The sequence below is a fragment of the Plasmodium malariae genome (assembly GCF_900090045.1).
Source record: "Plasmodium malariae genome assembly, chromosome: 9".
Classification (NCBI taxonomy): Eukaryota; Apicomplexa; class Aconoidasida; order Haemosporida; family Plasmodiidae; genus Plasmodium; species Plasmodium malariae.
In genome coordinates this window covers 248,475-270,512 of record NC_041783.1, presented here as the reverse complement: position 1 = coordinate 270,512, position 22,038 = coordinate 248,475, and the positions used below count along the sequence as shown (strand labels likewise).

At 25.6% G+C, this 22,038-nt stretch overlaps 4 protein-coding genes across 4 annotated transcripts; 1 reads left to right on the top strand and 3 right to left on the bottom strand.

Moving 5' to 3' along the window:
- Positions 1–1,134: 1,134 nt before the first annotated feature.
- On the bottom strand, positions 1,135–5,871 carry PmUG01_09014600 (calcium/calmodulin-dependent protein kinase, putative; the record flags this gene model as incomplete). Its single annotated transcript, XM_029004825.1, has 1 exon — positions 1,135–5,871. The coding sequence occupies one exon, from the start codon at positions 5,869–5,871 to the stop codon at positions 1,135–1,137; it is 4,737 nt and encodes a 1,578-aa protein (XP_028861475.1).
- Positions 5,872–12,464: 6,593 nt separating this feature from the next.
- PmUG01_09014500 (RNA polymerase subunit, putative) lies at positions 12,465–15,150 on the bottom strand (the record flags this gene model as incomplete). The annotated part of the gene is made up of 9 exons (XM_029004824.1): positions 12,465–12,538; positions 12,705–12,755; positions 12,849–12,908; positions 13,115–13,191; positions 13,328–13,390; positions 13,572–13,641; positions 13,816–13,929; positions 14,197–14,529; positions 14,742–15,150. The coding sequence occupies 9 exons, from the start codon at positions 15,148–15,150 to the stop codon at positions 12,465–12,467; spliced, it is 1,251 nt and encodes a 416-aa protein (XP_028861474.1).
- A 1,768-nt stretch (positions 15,151–16,918) lies between these two features.
- Positions 16,919–18,394, top strand: PmUG01_09014400 (DNA-directed RNA polymerase III subunit RPC8, putative; the record flags this gene model as incomplete). Its single annotated transcript, XM_029004823.1, has 6 exons — positions 16,919–17,029; positions 17,345–17,528; positions 17,738–17,798; positions 17,917–18,020; positions 18,187–18,236; positions 18,347–18,394. 6 exons carry the CDS (start codon positions 16,919–16,921, stop codon positions 18,392–18,394), a joined length of 558 nt encoding a protein of 185 aa, XP_028861473.1.
- A 1,511-nt stretch (positions 18,395–19,905) lies between these two features.
- On the bottom strand, positions 19,906–21,774 carry PmUG01_09014300 (radial spoke head protein, putative; the record flags this gene model as incomplete). Its single annotated transcript, XM_029004821.1, has 1 exon — positions 19,906–21,774. The coding sequence occupies one exon, from the start codon at positions 21,772–21,774 to the stop codon at positions 19,906–19,908; it is 1,869 nt and encodes a 622-aa protein (XP_028861472.1).
- Positions 21,775–22,038: the final 264 nt, after the last annotated feature.

Here is a 22,038-nt window from a genome sequence, read left to right as displayed (position 1 = left end):
CTATAGTTACCACAATGACTATAGTTACCACAATGACTATAGTTACTACAATGACTATAGTTACTACAATGACTGCATAAGGTGAACATGATGGACACGTATGAAGTATGCAAAGACGACAGTAGTGATATTGGCAGTACTGGTAGCAATATGGTACAGATGCTGATTATTCTTCATTCCCTCTTATTTAAACATGTTGAAAATATACACAAGTCTCCTTTTTGAAAAAAAAAAAAAATAAATAAATATATACGTAAATAAGAATATATATAAATAAAACAATAAATAAATATATAAATAAATAAATATATATATAAATAAATAAATAAATAAATAAAACAATACATAAATATATAAATAAGTATTAAATAGCAAACTTTGCTATTAAAATGTAATTTAATGTAATGTAAGAATTAATTCTTTTTTTTTACAAAATTTTCTAGCGATATATAAAATTTCTCCTTGTTTTGAAAACACTCCTTTTTAGTAATGAATGATTAATTTGAAGGTACCAATTATTATATCATGTTCCCTTTGTAAAATATGAAAGTGATTATATATATGTATATATGTGCATATGTATATATGTGCAAATGTATATATGTGCATATGTATATATGTGCAAATGTATATATGTGCATATGTATATATGTGCAAATGTATATATGTGCATATGTATATATATGTATATGTGTATATTTGTGTATATATGTATATATGTTTATATATATGAATTCTGTCTTCCGCTTAATTTGTATACTACATAAAGCTTAAACGCATATACCCACATATGTACGCCTGTATATACGTATATGCATTCAGTAATATGAGAATTATTATATGTATTTTTAAAAATGTGCTACCCTGAATTCGTACATATTTGTTACGTATATCGAACATTTTTTATGTAATAGGTAAAATAATTTGAGGTGTCTTTTGTTTTCACTTTTTTATATTAGTTGTATAGTAAAAATAAAAATTGTAAGTTAAAAAATATTATAAACGCATTTTTGTTTGCCCCAATTAATATGCGCCACTTATTTTGCGCAAATAATATATCTGTGCATAAATAGGCAGATTGTTTTGACCGATAAAATAACATGTTTATACTTTTTCATTTATTTTTTTAACTGTTTAATACGCTGAAATTTTTTTTCTTTTTTTCTTTTTTGTTTGTTCTTCATAATCCTCAAATACTGTAGACATGTAAAACTGGGGTCTTTCCTTTTCATTCACCATACAGTATTCATATACAAAAGGATTTAATGTATTTTCAAATTTATTATCTGGGCATAAATTAGGGGGGGTATTATAATGTATATATGTGCAATTACTACTACTACTGGCGTAGGTAAAGTTTTTTTTATTTTTACACGCACATCTACATCCATTTCTGCTTCCATTTATACATCCATCTTTGCATCCACCTTTGCATACATTTCGATTTTCATTTTTATCTTCATTTTTGGGTACTACGGATGAAGAATCGCACGAACCTGTATTTGTTAATAAATTCGCATACACGAAATTATTCTTAGTTGACATAGAGTTATTATAAAATTTTATGTTGTTGACATTATTATTGCTAATTCCAGAAAGAGTCGATATATTGTTTATTCTATTTTTGTACATATTATAATTAACCCCAATCACAAATGAACCATTGTAATTACTGTTATTATGATTATTATTATTATTGTTGTTGTTACTATTGTTGTTGTTACTATTGTTGTTGTTACTATTGTTGTTGTTACTATTGTTGTTGTTACTATTGTTGTTGTTACTATTGTTGTTATTACTATTGTTCTTGTTATTGGTGTTATTATTGTTATTACTATGTTCATGATGAACGCTGTTAATTACATAATTGTTAATGGAATTGTTAATGAGAAAACTATACTGAGTGGGGCTATTATTATGTACGTTCGAGTAGCTATCCTTATCATCACTATTTGTGTTATTATATAACTCGTATATATTAATTTCTTCACTCAATTCATGTACATTTTGAGGTATATGTGTGTAACAAGTATAGTAGTAATTGTTATTACCATTATTTATATTGCCATGATTGCCTATATTATTGTCATCGCTATATTCTTGATTTTTTTCTTCATATATATTATTTTTCACTATCCTGTTACTGGAATATAAACCTGGCCATTTTGACCTTAAAGGTCCGCGATATGTAATACTGTTACTGCTATTATTGCTATTACTGTTGATATATTTATTACTATTACTATTACCATCATCATATGTGTAGTTGTTAAATTCCTTACTTTTATTCTGCTCATATATATTATTCATGTTATTTACCAACAACTTATTTTTTTTATCATTTGGATTGTTCCAATCATGTTGTATTACCATATTCATTGGAATCATCTGAAGTCTTTCATGAGTGTGCGTGCATTCTTCCTGTTGGCAATTTTTCGCAGTTTCGTTGTAATTTTTCCCTCTACTTCTGCTATTGTTACTGCCACTTTCAATACTGCCAACAATGCCAGCATTGTTGCTGTCCTTTACCTTTTCATCTCCCTCTTTCTGCAAATGGAACTGGTTACTGCTTTGAACAATTCCCTCGTTGTTGATAGAAAAATCATTAAATTTGTTAGTAGAGGAAAGATATTTTTTTTTCTTTTTTTCTATTAAGTTTTCAAATAAATGTATAGAGTCATTGCACCCGTTTGTAGATACACCGTTTGAATGCACATGCTTGTGATTGTTTAGTACTATGTGTTCCCCTAGAGCTTCATCATAGCTGGTTTGTTCGTTTATCTGTTTTAGCGAATGTATTTTTTGTTTTATTTTTCCTTCCTCTTTATTTTTCTTTTTTGGAAATAATTTCATCGAATTGTTAGTAGTAAAGTTAATTGATAAATCATGGTCATGTTGATGAACATTATTGCAGCCGCAATGGGATGTGCCATCTGTCTTTGCATTTTTGCTTACCCCCCCTTTACTTACTCCTCCTTTACTTACTCCTCTTTTACTCACTCCTCCTTTACTTATCCCCCCATTTAAATGCGTATTGACAATAATATCACCACTAATGTTATATTTTTTTTTGTGAAATAAATAGTTGGGGAAACTAGTATCTGTGAATAATACGTGTTCAACACCTTTATTTTTACATGCGTTTTGTTGGTTAGACAAAAAACCTTTTTTCTCAATTGAAGCATGGTGCATCATATCTTCATCATTATTATTGTTGTGCGAGTTGCTTTTTTGCTTCCCCTTCATATGGTTATTACCATTACTACTGCTACTACCTTCACCATTAGTAAATTTACTACCATTATCGTTACTATGTCTATTACAGCAATATGTACCACTGCAATATAAACTAATGGCATTGAAATTTCCGGACTCATAGCATTTCTTATAGTACTCATTGTATAAATCTTTGTTCATGTAACACGGAATGACTGAGTGATCTCCTCCCTTCTTACATGAGCTCTTAAGATGCTCTCTATTGCAGTTGTAACACTTTCTGCAACCATTGAAGCTATTGTTAACACTTCCACTGATACAAGAGCAATTATTAGGATCACAATTTTTATAGCTTATCCTATTATTACCATTCATGTTAATCCTTTCATAGCAATTATTATTTATCTGCTTGTTGGGGCTAAAACAACAATTTATGTCATTATTTCCAAATCTCAAATCCGTAATATTTTTTTTTAAAATATTAAAATATTTAAGCCAGGGGTGATTGGATGCAATGATAGAGTCAGGCATTCTCTTATTAGGATCGAATTGCAAAAGTTTTTCACATAAATCTTTTGCTAAAGGGTAATTATTAAATGATAAGAGATTAAAATTAATTCCTTTCTTTTCTTTTTTTAATAATATTTCTTTTGTATTTTTATAATTAACCATTAGACACATAGGGAGTGGAGTAATTCCTGTCATCAAAATATAAAATATAATTCCTACAGACCACATATCAGATGATATAGAATAATTGAATCCTTTTATGATTTCTGGAGCTATGTACCCATATGTACCTACTAACTTTATTTGTCTTCTACCTTGATATGATTTACTGTTCTGTTGGATAACTGCGCCTTCCCCAGAATCTCCTGCATGAGCCCAAGCCTTAGCACCAACAGCAGCACTGGTAGATATGGCAGTACCGACATCATCCTTCCCTGTTTTTTCTCCCCTTCTAACTTCTAACATTTTCGTATGTATTTTTTCAGAAGTCCATTCAGTGCAATTAGCTTGCTGGGTCAGGTTGATTTCCTTAGAGCAAATTTGTTTTGGCTGTTTCGATTCATGGTTTTGTCTACATAACTTTGTACATTCACTAGCAATGATTTTATTTGGTGTTAACAGGGGACTACCTATAATTCCATTTATAGTCGAGTAAATGAGGTTATGTTGTGTATAGAAGTTATAATAATTGCAGTGGTTATTGTTATTATTGATGTAGTAGTTGTAATGGTTGTACTGGATGTACTGACCATAATTGTTGTAACCGCTATTCCTGCAAGTACTGCCATAACTTTTGTTTATAAATTGGCAGGTGTCATAATCAATGAGTACCAACTCGTAATTGTATTCATACGTTTTATCTTTTCTCTTTTTATTTCTGAACATAAGATTTTCAGGTTTAATATCTCTGTGAATGATATTGTGGTAATGCAAATAATTAACTGCTTGTAATATTTGGCTAATTATATATTTACAGATACTTTCTTTCACTTGCTTTTTATAAACTAGAAAACTAAAAAGTTCTTTTCCATATAACTTTTCCATTATTATATAAAAGTTTTTTCCATCATCATATATATCAAATATTTTCATTAAATTTTTATGCTCTTTTAAAGAAATAATATATTCAATCATATGTTCCCATGATTCCCCAAATGCATTTAATACTTTTTTTTTGTTAATTATTTTTATAATTTTTTTTGAATTATCTTTCTTATCAATAACATTTAATAACACAGCTCGATCAAATGGTAACTCTATTTCCCTTAACGATTTTTTAGTTACTCGTACATAACTTTCATATAAATTAAATGATGTTAATGAAAATTTCTTTTTTATATTTGATACAATGTCAGGTTTGTCATCTCTGTCTTTTTCCTTACCTCCGGCTTCAGAATTATAACACTTTTTCTTTTCTTTTTTTTTCTCCTTTTCTTCCTCTGCATTATATGATCTATTTATCTCTGTTTCTTTTGTATACTCAGAACAGTTGTTATACCCCTCTCCCTTTTGTTTTCCTTGTACTTGCAAATGTTCCTCTGTATTTGCATTAACAGGCTCATCATCATCCGCTTGTTCCTGTTCTTCCCGCTCCTGCTTGATTCTAATTTTATTTATTTCCTCTTGTTTGTTATTAAATAAATACATAAAAAGATTTTGGTAGTTTTTTAACAAAAACTCTTCACATATAGGTAGAAAATTCTTTATAATAAAATAATCCTCTATTTTTTCATTTTCCAGTTTTATAATTTTTTTGGTTTTACAACAACTGCTATGATCACTGCTGCTGTTGTCAATACTTCCATTTTTACTATCTTCATTTTTACTACCTTTATTTTTACCACCTTCATTTTTACTACCTCCATTTTTACTACCTCCATTTTTACTGCTTCCATTTTTACTGCTTTCGTTATCTCTACTTCCGTTATCTCTACTTCCGTTATCTCTACTTCCGTTATCTCTACTTCCGTTATCTCTACTTCCGTTATCTCTACTTCCGTTATCACTACTTCCATTATGATTGTTGATTTTCTTTTGATCTAATAAACTATAATTTAAATCCGTCAGATTTGGATGAACAACATCGCATAGTCTTCTTTTTTTCTTTTTTTCAAATGCATCATCTTGTAGTATATTGACCATCATCTTTTTACACATATACATACATATATATACACATATATATGCATACAAATAAATCCCCTCTCCTCCTTTGATTCTTTAAATGGGTTAGATTATAGAATAAACAAAAAAAAAGGGAAAGAGAAAAGAAGAATGAACAAATGAGAAGCGATAAGTAGTGATGTGAAAAGAAAAGAAGATAATATAGAAGTAATAAATAGATAAGAAGTTAAGGGAGAATAAAAGCTTACACAGGAAAATAAAAAAAAATTATATAATAATAAAGCTGAGAACTTTTTGGTACTTATTCAAATAATACAAGGGGTACATCTGTAAGTATCTAAGCTTTTATCTGTTGAGGCACTTGTTTATTTTTGAAAAAATTATTTGTAAAATTTTTTAATTAATGGAAAATTTCATAAAAAAAAAAGAAAAAGAAAAAGAAAAAGAAAAAAAAGAAATGAAAAAAAAGAAAAGAAATAAAAAGATATAAAAAGAAAAGACATAAAAAGAAAGGAAGTAAAAAGCCCATGTATGTATTTGTTTATGTACATATATACATACATGATCCTTTTTTTCTTTTTTTTCCCATAGTACATAGGTTAACATAAGCTACTACATTAATTAATTATAAAAAAAAAAAAAAAAAAAAAAAAAAAAAAAAAAAATAGTAGATTCACTGAGTTAGACAAGGATATAACAAATTGTTTTAATTAAATACATTAGTAGCAATATATTCATCTAGTATATTTTTAGAAAATTAAAATTTTTATAAATAATATAAAAATTAAAAGCTCTACATGCTATGTTTTCTATTCATACATGTACAAGAAGAATTTATGTTTAAAGAATCTTCTCTAGCTTTTAATTAAAATAATAGTAAAAAAAAAAAAAAAAAAGGAAAAAAAACTTTTACCATACATAAAGTGTTCTTTTAACATGAATACATGAAATTGAAAGACTGTCTAATTTGTATATACATGTAGGTTTATGCGTATATATATATATATATGTACGTATATGTGTACGCATATTTGTATGTATATGTGTATGTATATGTGTACGAATGTATTTATGTATGTATATATGTACGAATGTATTTATATATGTATGTACGTATGTATGTATATATATACGTACGTATATGCGCGTAGATATACACGTACATCTGTACGAGCAGTGGTTGAAAATACTTTTACGACGTAGAATCAGTAGGGGTTATAAGGAAACACAAACTAATGTCTAAGTAGCTGCAAATGTACGTAGACTTTATGTATATATGCATATATGTATGTACGTATTTGTGCATCTATGTGTACGGTATGTATATCTATACGTACGAGTATGTATATCTATACGTACGAGTATGTATATCTATGTGTATGAATTATGAGCGTATTTTTTGTTTTTTGTTTTTTGTTTTTGTGAAAAATAAAAATAAGCTAATGAATGGAGAGAAAAAATTACCCAAATTAATTATGAATGAAACAGTATAATATGAACTTTTTACTATTTTTAAGAATTAAAATTTGAAATAAATTCTTTAAATTAGGTTTAAATAAGCAATTACTGTAAAGAAAAAAAATTAGCATTTTTAGCACAAAAAAGAGGGGTATAACCAGTCATATACACATTTGTATATATTATAAATATACATATACATATACATTTATATATATATATATATATATATAATTCATGCAGAATTAAAGTTTATTTTTAAGGAAACATACAATATGTATTTACAACAGCATGGGGGGAAAGAACAAAAGGCTACATAATTTTTATATATCGTTACGATTTCATTTTTAAGGAAAATTTTGAAAGAATAATATAAAACATGACAATAAACAGAAAAAAAAAAGAAAAAAGAAAAAAAAAAAAAAAAAAAAAAAAAAAAGGAAAAAGGAAAAAGGAAAAAGAAAATTTTAAATTAAAAAAATTTACTTAAAAAAATGAAATTTTAAGATAATGTTTAGGTGAATGTGTAGTCAGATTAAAATGGAACGATAGCAAAATGGAAAAATAGCAATATAGCAATATAGCAAGATGGAAAAATAGCAATATAGAAAAATAGCAATATAGCACATAGTTTTTCTAAATTTTCGAAAACATAAGTATATAGTTCAGCAACTCATGTACTAAAACAACTTGTTCAAACATCTACACTAACACTATTTACGGTTGTCTAAAAATATTTACATTTTTAAAAATGAAATGAAACACCTATTTATGCACAAATGTAATTTATTTTTTCTCATTTATATTTATAACCGCTGCATTTATAAAAAAGAAAGAATGAATAAAGCAAACTAACAAATATAATAAGTAGGACAAAACGAATAAGTGTATGAAACAAATAAAAAGGTAAAACAAAAAAAAAAAAAAAAATAAATCCAAATAAAAAATAAAAATTTTCAAAACAAAAATATAGTTTAAATTTTCCAATTATACAAGAAAAACAAAATACACGTGTACAAATTTATTATGTCTATACTCTTTAATACATAGTTATATATGAATATAACAAGTATGTAAAAAAAAAAAAAAAATGTATGTACTGCTAATTTAATTCAAACAAAAAATAGAACAGAAAAAAAAATTATGAATTAGGAAGACTTCTACAAAATTGAAAGATTAAAATTAAAATAAAATTTCCTGTCTGCGTTTGCACACATAGAATGCTCCTTTTTCGTTTAGTGATGAAGATGCATCATATATATTATACATATATGCATGTGCATATATAAATACATATATACTATACACGCACTTTCACATATATATACAAACTGCAAATATTTGATAGTTTTAAAAAAATGCTAATGCTGAATAGGATTTATGAAAATAAATTAGGAAAAACATATATTTACATATATATATATATATACACTGTAGAATCAACCAAATGAAAGAAAAAAAAAAAAAAAAAAAATATAGACACGCAATATTAACTATGTTGCACCTATTTTCAATAAACTCTTTTTTATTTGTTATTTTTTATTTTTTTAATTTATGAACATGAAATTATAATTATATTGTTTCATTTATTTCTGCTAATTATATCAAAATGTTTCTCTGCTTTTATCTTTTTCGTAACACTGTGTATGTGCAAAGATTACAATAATATTTTGAATATACTGCACTTCAAGTGTTGTACATATAAAATATTACTGTTAATTAAACAGGGAGCAATAAAAGGAGAAAAGAAAAAAAAAAAATAATAATTTAGCCTTCAAAATGAGGATTAAAAAGAAAAAAAAAAAAAAAAAAAAAAAAAAAAAAAAAAAAAAAAAAAAAAAAAAAAAAAAAAAAAAAAAAAAAAAAAAAACAAAAAAAAACGAAAAAAACGTAACGACTAATTCTGCGTTTTCAGCTGTTCCATCTAAATATAATGTAGTTTCTTACATATGTACATTTAAAACTTACTGAAACAAAAAAAAAAAAGGAAAAGAAAGGACAAGAAAAATTTAAAAATAGTTAAGAAGTAAAATAGAAACACTAAATAGAAAATGAAACCAATTTCATTTTAAAATATTTAATATATTCAAAATACATTAAATCAGTATCATTCATGCGTAACAAATAATTGTGTGTATAAATGTCATTATGTCAAAAACAAAAAAAAATGTCATAAATAAAAGTAATGAATGGATAAGCAAGGCAAATATTAAAACAAGAAAACGAACAACTGAAGAATGTTATAGTTGAAAGCATGTCATATATATATGTATATGTATATATATATATATATATATATATATATATATATATATATATATATATATATTTATTTATTTATTTATTTATTTATTTATTTATTTACTTACCCATATGTATATACATATAAATATATTTATACCTACATATACATACAGAGCAACAGAATTTGGTCATACATATGTGGCTACAGTGGATGATACGCTTTTTGTAAGTGTGAAAGGAATAAAAAATTCGAAACTTTTAGTAAATTTAAATATAAGTGATTATTAATAAATAAAAATATATATATATATATATATATATATATATATATAACATGCTCTTCAAAATATAATGAAAAATTAAAAGTATCATAATAATATATCAGTTGTTAAAATAAAAAAGTGCATTTAGCACACCCGTTCTACTGTACGTAAAAAAGTGTTATAACCTTTTTTTCGAATTGTAAAAATATTGATCAGTTAGCAAAAAAGGTATAAAATAAAAATAGAAAAGATGCAAATAGTTCTCTTCATAAATGCAGATGGTATGGACTCATATACGAAAAAAAGAAAACCGTGAAACAACAAAATTAGCGATATATTTGTACATGAAATTATCTTGTTTGTTATGTTAAGAAAGAACAATTTTTCTATTTAACCACACTGTATTGATGTAAGAAAATAGAACAAATCTTAGTTCTTCCATTTTTACTCTTTTTTTTATTTAAAGAAAAAATTATAGTCATAATTTGTTTTATTTTTTTATTAAAAAATAAGTTTCAAAATTTTAATTTGAGTTTTTCTTACAACTGGTAGTTCTCAATGTAGCAACAATAAAAAAGGAGCAATTAAGGGATTAAAAAAAGTTTTGATCCTTGAAAATGGTAGAACTCAAGCCACGCACAAGCGTACATTTTAAGAATATATATGTATGTATATCTATATATGTATATGCATATTTCAACTGTTAACATTTTTGGCACATCTTTTTTCCTTTTTGGAATAGAGAAGTAAACTAAATGTGTAAAAAAAATATATTTAAGTTATTATGATAGTTTATAAAGGAAATTATTTTTTCATGATATGTAATTAAAAATATAAAGGGACAAAAGAATCCCCTATTGATAATAAAAAGGTTGAAATGAAGAGTATGGTAGTAGAAATAAAAAGAAAAAAGGGAAAGGAGTAATACATAAAGATAATTTTTTGTTTTTTTCATTTCTAATTTTAAAAGGAAACATTATTAATAATGGCGAGAAAAAAAAAAAAAAAAATTATGAACAGTTTTTATCCTTTTATAGTAAGGATGTTATGAACAGGCAAGGCATGTGTTGCCTTTTGTTCAGAATTTTTGATTTTATTATTTATTTAACAATAATTAGTTTAATTTCATTTGAATTATTACTTTATTTTACTCTTTTTTGTTTTATTTTATTTTATTTTATTTATTTAATTATGAAAGCAGTTCACGGATGCACTATTTTCATTTTTGAAGTAATGATTTCAGTAAAGGCTGAAATAGGGAAGTGATAATATGTACATTGTGCATATACGCCTAGAAAAAATGTTCATGGAAATGATTCATAAAAATTGTTAACCATTTTAAAAATTTCGGTATACATGAAATTGAATACAAAAATGTAAAAGGGAAAGTAGTTTTAACGAATAGTTGTTACATCCATCTCTTTTTTTTCTTTTGGTTATGTCAAGTTGAACACAGTACTATTCGAAACATTGTGCAAGTAGGGAAGTCTGGCCTGTGCAATTTTGTGTTTAAATTTGATTTTAATACTTTTCTTTTGTTAATTTGTTGTAACATATGCATATATGTATATGTGTATGTATATGCGTATGTATATGTACGTATGGCTGTATGTATATGTATACATAACTATAATATGCCTGTTCTGACTTTTACAAAATGTCAGTATTAAGTTAAAAGGAGTATTTACGTTTTCATAAATATACCTTTTTGAGAACTTCATATTGGGCTACTATTATTTTTACAAATTATTTTGACGAATGAAGATCAATGGTTATCATTTTTTAAGAATATCGTATTAGTTTTTTATAAATAATAATGTGTTCATAAATATTTTTCTTACCGTTAAGCTGACATAAAATGTAATAAGATAAACTTTAGCAAAATTTGACCATCCCAAATTAAAAGAGAATATGTTTATTAAATATGTTTTAATATATTTTCCGAATAGGGTACATGTCTATATATGTATGTAATATTGAAAATATGACATAAATAGACTTAATTTTTTATGAATTTTCATTTCCCTTTTAATGTTCTTTTTTTATTCTTACTTTCTTTTTTTCTTTTTTTCTGTTTTTTTTTTTTTTTTTTTTTTTTTTATAAAAACAGTTGAAACAACCATTTGAAAAAAATTATAGAGGCTGAAATTTCTGAGAAAGTTCAGTTGTATTTTTAGATAAGTTTTAATGGTTAATAAACAATTGAAAAGGAATGACAACAGACATAATAAAAAAAAAAAGAGGGAGTGGAAAAAAAACAATATATAAAAATTTATTAAATAAAGGTTAAAAAAAAAACCAAGAACTATTAAAAAATTAAAGACATAGAGTACAAAGTAAAATTAAAATATTATGCCATATTTTTATGTAAGTATATCCAACAACGTAAGTACAAAATAATGATAGTATAAATTTTGGTTTTCTAAAAAAAAAAAAAAAATTTTTATATACTTATAAACAAATTTAAACATACAAAAAACTTTAATTCAAAATTTTATATTAAATAAATTATGTATATTAAGATAAGAAGTAAAAGTTTTATACTCACTTAGATTTTTTTTTTTTTTACATTAAAAAATCTGACTTTTTTTATCCATAACTGTATATTTTTTTTTTTTTTTTTTTTTCTCTATTAGATAACTGTTTCATTTATATGGTTTCCTTAACAGGTACAAGCCACAAAAGGGGGGCATATATTATTAATGAGATCAAATAGAAAAAGGCTGAAGGAAGAAGATATTGTGGTGTTATTATATTTACTGTGACATTAACAGAATATTATTATTCTACTATGCAGTGCACTTTATTTACATTTGGGCACATATATAAAGAAAAAATGAAAAAGGGAAAAGAAAAAGAAAAAAAAAAAAAAAAAAAAGGATTAATTACTTGTTATTTTAAATGTATGCCTGTAGGACGATATGTCAGACAGCCATCCTCCTGAAAAATTAAAGGTCGATGGAACACATTGTGCAGGAAAAAAAATAAAATAAAATAAGCATTCCTTTTCAATATATTTTAATTTTTTAATACCAAAATATGCGCTGATAGACCAAACCAAATAGTATAAACTTTGTACACCCATCCACCTTCCTACATTTTGAAGGTTAAATAATACATATAAACAAGCATGTATAGGTGAATATACGTGGGCATGTTAAATTGAATGTACAAGGATAAATTCATGTATATTGAATAAATATATATATATATATATACATGTTATATATTATATGTGAAAATATATGGGTAATAAATATGCGTGCAACTTGCATTCACGTTCCATTTTGTATTTAAACCTGTGTATCTGTTGGTATCAATAAAATCATATAGAATACTTTTATCTATTGAGTTTGTACAATTTTGAAAAACACTCCTGTCAACAAAAAAGGGGAAACAAATGTATATTATAATATATTATTATATATTGTTACATATTATTATATATTATTCTCTGAATATGTAAGGCACATAAAAGGGTAAATACGCAGCTTTGTGTACACTATGATTACCTAAAAACGTGGACTTTCAGAACGTCTTGGTAGTTATGTATATATAGCAGTGAACACAGCAACCTGGTTAAAATAAGGCATGCATATATATATATATATATATATACATATATTTATATTTATTTACTTATTTATTTATATTTATATATGTACGTACTTACGTACAAATGTGATCATGAAAAAAATATTAACAATATTTATGCGAATTTATGTATCTGTTTAAATATCAGTTTCGAGTAATTACAAAAAACCGATGGTTGTGAAAAACAGAGAAACCTGTGCCCTTCCCAGTGATTTTGACAATTTTTGAGAAACTTCAAAAAAAAAAAAAAAAAAGATACAAAATTTTAATTTAAAAATAACAAGGTTGACGTATGCATTCTGCATGAGTATTTTAAATGAGAATGCTAAGTGTGTATTTCGCTGGTTCATTCGTTTGTTCGTTTGTCTGTATATCTACTTAAAAGTTTGTTTCTCTTTTAAATTACTGTATGTAAAGAAGGTCAACAACACTGGAATAACAATGTTAAGAACGCACATCAGAATAGGTGATACCTTATATTCAGACTTCAAATATAATGAAAAATACTTAAATGTCATACCTATAAAGAGGAAGTTAGTCAAAAACGTATTTATATGAAATTACGCATGTTATAAATGATACAAAATGTATATATGAGCAACGTCTTTTGTTTATGTTTAACCATTTCAAACGATTAAAATGGTGTACACTAGTAAAAATGCATGTGTACGTGTACATACATATATATATATATATATATATATATATATATATATATATATATATATATGTACGTATATATATGTATATGTACTCATTTAAAAAAAAAGAAAAAAAAGGTGGTAACCTGCTCCAGCCAGGGTTATTATATGCGATATAAAAACAATATAAGGAATATGATTGGTAGAAAAACAAAACATATGCTTTTCATCATTTTTTTTTATTATTAAGTCTACTTCTTCTGGACTTCTAACCGTTTCACTATAACTATTCTTCCATAGAAAACTTATAAGTGTTTGAGGAAGAATAGTTAAAATAGAAAATTGAAAAATTATAAATATATTTTTGATATTCCACTTATCATTATATAAATAAAATAGTATTAAACAAAAAAAGGGGCCTAACATAGTAGCAACTGTACTTATGAGTTTCTGATACGTGAAAATTATGCTTTTCTTTCCTGCGGAAAGTTTTAGCAAGTTATGTAAGTAAAATGTGCATAAATGTAAGAGTGTATACATGTGGGAGTGTGTATATGTATGTATTCGTGCACATAAGCACGTAATCATCAGCTTAACCAAATGCAGACCATTATTTAGATCATTTATATGTGAATAAAAATAAATTAAATACATAAAAAGAAAAAAGTATGAATTATTTCAACAAATTAACCTTTATCTATACTCTCTATAAAAATAGATTCCGTTATTACATGAGAGCATTCATGCAACATCTTCGATATAGCAGTTACGAATATTATTAGACTTAAACTGTTTGTTCTTATGAACATGTAATGAATAATATTAACTAGAAGGTATGTTATAGAAATAATTTGCAGAATTTTGATTCTTTCTTTCTTATGTTTGTCACAATAATACCCAACTATAGGAGAGATAACTAAACAGACAGACGAGTTAATTATTGACAACAATCCAATTACTTTATTTTTTTTAAATTTTAAGTAAATGTAATGGTCATGTAAAAAGGTATTTCTCATCGAATAATTAATCCTATCAAAAAATTGATGAAAAAACATCAATATTATATTTATATGCCATCTTGTCTCTTTCCATTTTTTCATTTTTATTTCATCATTTATCTGTCCCTCCTTGTATTAATTCTTTAAGTATAACCGTTAACGTTTTCTCTGTTATCTTCTAGTTTTTCTCTCTTCTCTTATATCTTCTCAATTTTATGTTTTTTCTTTTCTCTTATATTTTATCTCTTTTTTTTTTTTTTTTTAAACTAAAATATTCTGTCAACTATTTTAAAATGCGACTAGCCAAATGACCAAAAAAAAAAAAAAAAAAGTACCCAACACTCCTCATATAAATTGTATCGTATAAGAAATTTAGAAATAAAAAAAGAAATTATTTCTGGGGTTTTGTTTAAAATTATTACAATCACTGATCTTTAACTATTCTACGAATGGGTGCACATTAATGTATACGTTAGGATGTGAAAAATTAAGTTAGCATGTATGATGTAGTATAAACACATTCGGTGTTGTACTAATACTTAAGGGGTTGTATATATACATGCAAAATGGGCACACATGGGGGTATTATCTGAACGGGCTTTAATGAGTAAAAATGTATACATATATAGATACATAAAGAAATACTATAGGAATACATATAGAAATACATATACAGATACATATGCAGATACATATGCAGATACATATGCAGATACATATGCAGATACATATGCAGATACATATGCAGATGCATATACACCCACATATACACATACATATACACATACATATATATATGTATGTATACATGCGCTACAACAATGCCACAAAATGGGATATGAATCGCAATCAGAAAAATGCCATGTATTTGCCTGTTCAAATTATCTCATAGAAATTAATACATCTGCAGTATGCATTTACATTTGCACAAGTATATATATGTAAACAGTTAAGTACATACATACATACATAAATATATATTCATATATCGTATGTTACCGTATCATCTTTTTTGAAAGAGAGCAAAAGTTTAGAGTGGCCAATAATTTATACCTTGTAAGTAAAGGAATATATATTAGTAACTTACAAGAGCAAAAAAATTGGAGGAGGGGGGGAAGTAACTAAAACCGCACAATGTATAAGAATTATATGTATTTTTTAAAAAATAAAAATCTTAATAATGAATAAATATATAGATGAATTATTTATGAAAAAATAAATATGAATTTCAAAATAAATCTTCTACTTTAATAACTATGAACAAAACAAACCAATAAGGGTAACAACATTAAGTAGCCAAAAACAAATATATTAAAAAAAAAAAAAAAAAAAAATTATACACATAAATATATATAAATATTTTTTAAAATAATTCATGTAAAAATAAAATCATTTAAACAATAATATATAGAGGGGAAATATAATAAAATTTACAAAGAGGGAATAAGAAAAATGTATGTAAAATAATATAATACATAAAATGTTAAGATTCCTTAAAATTTTTATAGAATTTTTTTTTTTTTTTTTTATTCTTCTCTTACTTTTTTAGTTGTGTATATGTATACATGTATTTTATAACCTACTCTAATTTTTTTATGTATTTTCCGAACAAAATTTAAGAGAGGAATACATGAATATAAGTAAATAGGAATGTATTCATGTATGTATGTATGTAAATACGTACGCATGTACAATTAACTTATTATGAGGCTAATTCACGTTTCATTATACATTTATTCATAATGTACACTTTAGTATATTAATTTTTATTTATGCTTTTTGTTTATTTTCGGCGAAATACAACACCTATTTATAATGGCACAAGTTGCTTAACCTTTATTTTTAATTTATTTTAATAATTTACATTAGAATGTTTTCTCTTTTTCTTATGGAAGATGTTATAAATGTTGAAGCTCATTTTAAAGATGAGGATATAAAAAATGTGATAGAATACTTACTGAGAGCTAAATATATTGATAAGGTAAAATTTTGCACAAAATATGGAAATATGGCCATTATATACGAATATATATAAATGCATATACATTTACATATATATATATATCCGTGTGAACTTAAGCAAAGAATGTGAGATGAACATTTATATTGTAGAGTGTCTGTGAGTGTGTTATAAAAGAATTTGCTTAAAATGAGGGTTCATTTATATAATTTTACACATATTTGTTGACATTTCTTTCTTTTTTTTTTTTTTTTTGTTCATTTAAACTGTGTTGCAAAGCGTGATAGTAATTGCCTATTGCAAGAAATGTATTATGTGCTTACGTCTTTATAACAGGTGTTGAAAAATGTTGGTTTCTGTGTGGGTCTGTATGATATATTAGATGTAAAAAATAAGGAAATACTACGAGGAACAGGAGAAATTAGATTTATAGTAATTTTCCGCTTAGTTTTTTTTTCCCCTTTTGAGAATGAAATTATTGAAGGATTTGTCAAAAGCTCAGACTCCAACGGAATAATAAGTTATTCATATGTCTTCATCTTTTTACGTACATATGTGTGTATATGGGTGTATATGTATATATATATATATATATATGCTTTATGTGTGTGTTTATACCTGTACAAGTGTATATTCACATACATGCCACTCCAACTTGTTTCCTTGTCCTATTCCTTAAATTGTATAATTATGAATTACTAGCTTTTTTTCCTACTTGTACGTTCACAGTAAGTTTGGGGTTTTTTGAAAACATAAGGGTTAACTGTGCAAATTTAAGAGAACCGAAAGAGTTGTAAGTTGAACATTTTTTTTTTTTTTTTTAGTCTAATAAGAATGAGTATTTTACAAACAACTGAATAATTACAACGTACATAAATTAATAATGATGATGCCTATTTTTTTTGAAGTGACAATGAAAAGAAAGAGTGGTACTGGACATATGAAGGTATAAAATTTTTTTATACCAAAAATGAGTTGATACGGGTGAGAATTTTGGACACCTATTTTAGCGGTAAACAAATAAAACAAAAGAAAACTCTGATTAAAATGTGCGGCGTTTGTGAAATTAACTCATCCGCGTAATGCGCACGTGTACATATATATATACATGTACGTATGTACGTATGTACGTATGTATGTATAAGCACTTATGACTTTTTTTTTTTTTTTTTTTAAAGACCCAAATGACATGAATAAAGATGAATCAACCCCCTCCATGTCTATAACAGTAACATGAAAAACAAAGAAATGAATAATTGCGTTTTTTTGCAGTCTTCAAAATTTTCGCAATTTTTTACAATGTTAACAATTTTATTTTTTAATATTTTTTTGAAAAAGGGTACTGTTCAACAGGATGGATTAGGCTTAGTTAAATGGTGGAATTAGCTTTTTTGTTGTATCCTCGTACAAATATATGATTTTTTTTTTTTTTTTTTTTTTGGAATATTTTTGTAAACGTTTCTGTTTTTATATTTTAAATTTTCTTGTAACCCTATTTATTTTTAACTTTTGGAAAACTCTGTTGTGAATAGATAAAAATAAAATAAAACAAATAAATAAAAAGTAAAAAATAAAAAAAAAAAAAGTTGCAAACCCCTTTGAAGTTATTTTTTCATAAATTTTTTTAAAACTGCTACGTTTTATTTTAAATGTTGACCACAAAATAGCTATATATTTTATACTGTTAACGAATTGTAGAATCTTAAGGTTCAGTATTCCTGCTAATTATGATGATAATAATAATATTGTGTTTACTTTGATGATGTATTTAAATTTTTTTTTTTTTCTTTTTCTAAATGTCTTTGAATAATAACTCTCTATTTTTAGTAAAAAAAAAAAAAAGAATTTTACTTGTTTGATATATTTTGAAAATTATACTTGCTTTAATGTTATATTTGTAGCTAGTTATTCTGCTAACACAGTTTTTCCTCAGTATCTGTGCCTTTTTGTCTGAGCAAGGGCAAGACATTAAAACAACGTTGCATTGCACAGGGTTTTTAGTGAATGTGCGCACGTAAAAAATATATACACACATGAATGGATATATGTATATGTATATATATATATATATATATATATATATATATATATATATATATATATATATATATATATTTATGCGTAATATTTAAATGTATTATTTATTTGGGCCATCTTTAACTCCATGTGTTCTTCACCCCATCATTGTTAATATTCCATAACAGCGTTAAGCATTTTGTGAAGCAACATGTATATTATTTTAAAGATCAGAAGAACGCATTCATCATCTTCAACATTTTAAAAATATATATTAAATTTGTTTTTAATGCAAATATGAGCTAAAATGGATTTGCAAAAAGCATGGACAATATTTACATTTTTATTAACACTTTTTTCACGAAAATTTCAATTAAAGTAAAGTTTTATTATTAAGAGTAATGAAATATTTACTGTTATCTGTTTTAGCCTTTATATAGGTCCTTAATATAATCATCAAATATAATTTTTAAGAATATTTATTCGGTGTTATTATTTGAGCTCATATATTATGTTAAACTGATAAACGACAGAACAGCCTTTGAATGAGTGGCATCTTTTTACTTTGCTCTATTAAAAAAGAGTATGTTTTAACAATACATCTTACCACCTAATATATGAGACAGAGTTAGGAAGATATGTAAAGAATATCATAGTTCTGATTTGAAAGTTATAAGACGCATACATAAACTTAATGGGAATCATTGAGCGAAAATAAAATGCACTTTTATAAATGGGGAAGAAATTAATAAAAAAAAAAGAAAAAAGAAATATTTTAATAAATTTTTTTAAATTGGTACACTTCTTTTTTTTTTTTTTTTTTTTTTTTTGTGTGCATTTCACTTTATCCGTTGTGTTTTCTTGCACCCTCTTTTCAACCCCTAACTTGTTTGGTCTTCTTCCGAGAGTTCACTTTTATCTGAATAAACTTTGCCTGGTTGGTAAGTATGAATAAATGCGTGCTTTGATTTTATTCCATTACCTATGTAGAAATTAAAATATTGCTTATTAAAATACACTGTAAAGGCTCCATAAAAAAAGAAATTATAAATGATAATTATGTCATAATGTGAGTTATGAACACCATAATAATGACCATGGTTAAGGTGTTTTATTTTCCATGTATGACTGTGTTGATTTTCTTTTTGAGGGTTAATATTTCTTAAAACTTTTAAAGGAGGATTTTGTTTAATAATATTTTGAATTTTTTTATTCCTTTTGGATTTCATCTTCTTAGGGTAATCTATATGTCCATTAGGTAAAAAATGATGTTTAGAATATACCCAATTTTCAATATTTTGTAAAAAATTAGTGTCGTATTGGAATTTCTTATTTTCAACTATCTCGTCATTATATGGTGTCTCATAATCTTCTTTTTCTTCTTGTTCTTCTTCTTCGTTTTGGTCTCTATGTTCTTCTTGACTTTCCTCCTCCTCATCATATCGTTGTTTATCATCTTCGTCCTCCTCGTCCTCTTCATCTTCATCTTCGTCATCCTCTTCGTTCTCCTCTTCATCTTGTTCCCCTTCATCATTACCTCGATTGTTTCTTCTCTTTTTCCTTTTTTTTTTTCTATTTATTTTGTTTTTACTTTTTGAAATATAATAATTTTTAGGTGATATATGTGTATTGGACGAGATGATAGAAATAATGGCTCTTAGGTAATGTTTTTCTTTTATAGCAATATTAGGAAAGGATGTTATTATATGATTCATATTGCCAGTAAGAATTTTGTTCGTTTGACTAGCTATTTTAATATATTCTGGTGTCGTAAATTTTAATAAAATCCATTTATCTGTTCCATTAATTGAAACCCAATATACATGTTTATTTACATTTTTATTAAAATGGTTGTAGTCCTCCTTTGTATACGCGTACTTGCCACTACTAGAAGGTTTTCTTTTCTCTCTTCCTGGTCTCTTTGTTTTTCCCCTTCTTCCTTTGTCCCCTCTTTTGTCGTATAGTTCATCGTCATTGTCGCTGTGATTATTACCTCTGCTGTTACTGTCTCTGTTGCTACTGTTTCTACTTTCATTACTTCTGCTGTCATTGTCTCTACTTCCTCTGCCTCTGCTGCTATTATCATTTTTGAGGATTGATGAAGAAGATCCACCATTTGACGATACCTCACGAGTAGAGTCGTCAGAATATATGGAGTTTTTTTTCTTACGCGAAAAAATATTAGTATCCTTTTTGAGTTGACCCTCTAGTATATAGTAATCATTTTTTATTCCCTTAAGTATTCCCCAAAAGTTTAATGATATTAATTCTTCCTTGTATTGTTTTAGTATCTGTTTTATGGAGTTATTAATGTAACATATTAAATCTTTTTTAATATTGTAACCAGCCCAATTTATTAATTTGACCTGTTCATACAAATTTCTTATAAAGGGTAAACGAATGGGCTTATTTTCTGAACTCTTTTGAAATAGGAACTTAATTTTTTCTAGCCATTCTTTTTTTTTCTTTATATAATCACTTAAAATATAATTATCTAAATTGTTATCCTTCAAATCTATTTGTCCTACTTTATTACTATTAACATCATTACTACTAGTACAACCATTTTTTTTACTTTCCTTTATATGACTTGATATTATCTCAAAATTTTCATAACATTTATCTGGTTTCTCCACTACAATAAAATTTATTATATCACATATATGATCGTACACGGACTCCCCATTTTCGTTTCTCTTCTTTAAATAATCTTTTGCATTATTTAAGGATAAAAGTAAATTGCTCTTCATTTATTTGTTTTTAGGTTGGGGTGTCAAGAGTTGCGTTTGTGAAGAGGCACTCTAGAAAGAACACTTAGGACAAAAAAAATAGCAAAATAGAAAAAAAAAAATAAATAAGTAAAATAATGACGTGAATAATAATGATATGAATAGTAATAATATGAACAAAATAATAAAGATAAAAATACAGGAAAAACAGGAAAAACAGAAAAATCAGGAAAAACAGGAAAAACAGGAAAAACAGGAAAAATAAAATATCGATTTTGGAACATC